At 33.3% G+C, this 3,613-nt stretch overlaps 2 protein-coding genes across 5 annotated transcripts in view; one reads left to right on the top strand and one right to left on the bottom strand.

Annotated features, from left to right (window-relative positions):
- The window catches only part of LOC101501121 (uncharacterized), a 3,989-nt gene extending 2,391 nt beyond the window's left edge, over nt 1-1,598 (top strand). For both annotated transcript variants that reach the window (XM_073366608.1, XM_004489060.4), the window contains exon 5: nt 620-1,598. In XM_073366608.1, the coding sequence (XP_073222709.1) occupies nt 620-1,456 (837 nt within the window). In that variant the 3' untranslated portion in view covers nt 1,457-1,598. The remainder of the gene's footprint in view (nt 1-619) is intronic.
- Nucleotides 1,599-1,885: 287 nt separating this feature from the next.
- LOC101501433 (NADPH-dependent diflavin oxidoreductase 1) overlaps nt 1,886-3,613 on the bottom strand; it is a 6,844-nt gene continuing 5,116 nt past the window's right edge. For all 3 annotated transcript variants that reach the window (XM_004489061.4, XM_027331941.2, XM_027331942.2), the window contains 2 exons: nt 2,984-3,200; nt 1,886-2,720 (listed from right to left, as the gene is read on the bottom strand). In XM_004489061.4, the coding sequence (XP_004489118.1) occupies nt 2,191-2,720; nt 2,984-3,200 (747 nt within the window). In that variant the 3' untranslated portion in view covers nt 1,886-2,190. The remainder of the gene's footprint in view (nt 2,721-2,983; nt 3,201-3,613) is intronic.

Below are 3,613 nucleotides of genomic sequence, written 5' to 3'. Positions count from 1 at the left end.
TTTTCAATCAATTATAACGGTTAGATAATTAAAAATATTTGACTTTAATCGTACTTAAATTTAAAATCAAACTATATAATTTGTTGTAATATATTGACAATGTAAAACTTTTTGAAGTGATGATGTATAAAAATTAGGCAAATTCTAAGGTGGATGTGGTCCACCGTGAACTGGTACTTAAAAGTCATCTGAAATTCTAATGAGATAATACTCTTCAAAAGTACTCTCAACGTCTCAAAATATAAGCAAAAACCGATAAATACATGAACTTTCTTTTATCTATTTTTGCTTATATTTTATAATAGAGTAGTATAAGTCAGTGGTCTTCCTCGTCTTTGCGGATTAGACACTAACTCGATTGATGCCAGTTCGCCAAATTGAGTTTTGAGGAACACAATCGTTTTCCCTTATTTTTATCAAACACATCGATCAAGTCATTGTCTCAACCATAAAACTGAGAAGGATCTTATTGTTGATCTTCGTTAGAGTTTCAAATGATTTTTAAACATTGATCTATAAAGTGGTCCACCGTAACATCCATCTAAAAAATTAAACTCATAATTGAATTGTGATGTCACATGCTATTGTGAAACATATTCTCATGTATGTACTATTGCAGGACAAATTGAATGTTGCCCATCACCAAAGGCAAGATGAAATGGAAACAAAAGAATGTAGTAGTGATGATGCCGAGCATAAAGAAAACAACCAACATGATTTTAATCAAAGTGTAATTAAGGAGGATAAGTGTCTATTAGATGTGAATGAGGAAAAGAGGAGAAACAAGTATGCTGCTGCAGCTGCTCTAGAAGCTTTGGAATTAGCATATTTTGAGATAAGTAAATACTCAAATCATAGTTCTAAACAAAAGGATGTAGTCATTTCAAAAAGAAACTTTAGTATTGATCTTAAAGAAGAATTGGAAGGGAAACAAATCCAAAAACAATATGAATGGGAAGAAGAATCTCAATTAAGTCAAAATCCAAGAGATGTTATGACAACAAAACCAAATAACTCAACAAGTTTAGCTTCCAAGGAGAATACCAAGGGAGAAAGCAACATGGTTGATGAATTAAGCTTAGCCAATAGCTTAGATGATGATAATGATCACAAAACTTCGTCTGATTTTGTTGATGTGCCAAGTGTCAGTAAGATTCCTACATTAGATAGAAAAGTCAATGTTGAGTATGATATAAGAGAGTCATCTGATACTTTAGGCTATGCTCACGACCGATCAAATGTAGCTAGAGAAAATGAACATTTAAGTGAAGAAATAGCATACCCTTCTTCTCAAGCTATTAGATGGAATCCACAAAGGTCACAAACTAATCCTGTGGTTAGAAGACGTACCATGCAAATTGCAAGTAGAACAAATTTTGCAAATCATATACATACAGATCGTGTACATGTGGATTGGAAGATGATGTCAATGAGGACTAAACGAGCACACATATAAACACAATGATTATGTAGACAATTCAGATATTATTATTATTTTTTACTCTCTTGCTTTTCTGATGTGAAAGAGTGAAAATAATACTAGATTCAATAGTTTTATTGATTATAATATACTAGTGAGTTCTTATATTATGGTACAATATTACTCCCTCTTTTTTATTATAATTGTCTCATTTGCTATTTTCCCAATCTCAAATTATTTTTTATTTTATAATACCAATACAGTATTAATGACTTTTTTCCACTAATATACCATTATTTATTGTATCTCAATTCACAAAATTTCTCAACTAACTGCAATTAATAAGAGTATTTAAGTAAAAGAAACTCATTTTATCATTTAAATCAACAAAATTAATTATTTTCTTAGAAACCGCACACAACTCAAATCAAATCAAATCAGACAATTAAAATGAGACAGAGGAAGTAAAAACTAATAATTTCCAACCTGTTATATCACCATGTTTGAACCACAAATCTGAGAGCAACTTTCCACATCCTCTAATATCACTACTAAAATACACATTCAAAAAAACATGAATTTTGTCCAGTCTAGAAATACACTTCTGGAAATAATATGTCCTCTGAAAGTACACTTCCAAAAAGCCGTGATTATTCATAAATGTGGAGGCATGAAAAATTGCTCCCACAAATTTTGCACCAATTTGGTCCATGCCATATTGGACTTTAAAAAAACTGTATTATTGAACCTCCATGACCCTAGTAAAACTCTCAAGACCATGCTTCAATGTGATATTTACCACACTTTTCCAATGCCCTAATCCACCTAACTGCATCATCCTTTGAAACCTCATTTTCTTTAGATACAATTTTCTCAAAAGCTGATGTTACATCTTCAGGCATTTTGGTTGAAGAACCAGCTATATAAACAGCAGCTCCTTCAGCTAATAGGTTCCAAATCCTTCTACTGTGTTCCGCCATCTTATGCTGAACATAAACCTTCTCTGGTTGGTCTCTAGAGAAAGCAACATAGAAACCTCCACCATTTGCTTCTGAAAGCACACCATTGTTCTGTGAATGAGTCAACCACAAGTCTTTGTATAAAAAGTCGGCATCTTCGTTTCGACAACCAAAGAAGAACATAATTGGAGCAGTTGAATTAGTTTTACTTTGCATTGCCCTTTCCTCGATAAATCCACGAAACGGTGCACATCCGGTCCCCGGTCCAATGAGTATTAGGGGAAGTGAGGGTGATGGTGTCGGAAGGGAACCTTTTTGGAACCACACAGGAATACTGACGGCTGCATTAAACAAGACACATAAATAGGTTACTTAACTAAAAGAATAAATCATCAACTTGGTCCCTTAACTGTTACTCTCTCTAATTTAGTCCCTAGCATCTTAATGACAGGGACTAAATTGAAGGATTTTATATACTTTAGGGGCTACTTATTATATTTATATAGTTTAAGGAATAAATTGGATAGAGACTGATACTTATAAGTTGATGGTTTATTCTACAACTAAAATAAACTGCAATAAGCAACAAATTTTTCGAATATACCTTCACAGGGATCTAATGCGGCTAGCCATGAGGAGCATAGTCCTTTCTTTTTCCTCTTGTAAGGTGTTGTCCAGGAAACCACATTCACAGTCAAGTGTACTTGATTGGGGTGAGCTGATTGAGAAGAAGATATGGAGAATGCTCTTGTTTTCAGCATAGGAACCAATTGGATTAGCCACTCAAGTGGCATTTGTACAGAAGGAAAATCCTCTAGCACCTTTTTCCACAAAAAATAAATAAATATATGCATAAAATTGATTTAATGAAACAACCAAAAAACAAAAGCATACAATTAAGGAATATCTAAATAATTTTGGGACTAAAACTGAAACAGTAGTCTGATGATTTCCTTTACTTTACCATAAGATGTTATCCTTTATAAATATAGTTATGCCTTATATCACTAATCTTGTTAGACAATATTTATGCACTCCCAATATATACCTTTGCATTATGTTGGAGTCAGACTTTAAGAACCATAATCACTTATCAATTATTCTTTCTTCAATTTTTTACTTTCATACCAACATTACGTTGGTCCGATTGGAGTTGGACTTGGATTCCTTACGCAAGGCCTCAGTTTCAAGCCTTGTGGATGGAAAGAGGGGTTGGGGGGGGGGGCTCCCCTAA

The sequence above is a fragment of the Cicer arietinum genome, chromosome 3, assembly GCF_000331145.2.
Source record: "Cicer arietinum cultivar CDC Frontier isolate Library 1 chromosome 3, Cicar.CDCFrontier_v2.0, whole genome shotgun sequence".
Lineage (NCBI taxonomy): Eukaryota > Viridiplantae > Streptophyta > Magnoliopsida > Fabales > Fabaceae > Cicer > Cicer arietinum.
Note: the sequence above shows the minus strand (reverse complement) of the source record. Positions and strands in the feature narration are given on the sequence as shown.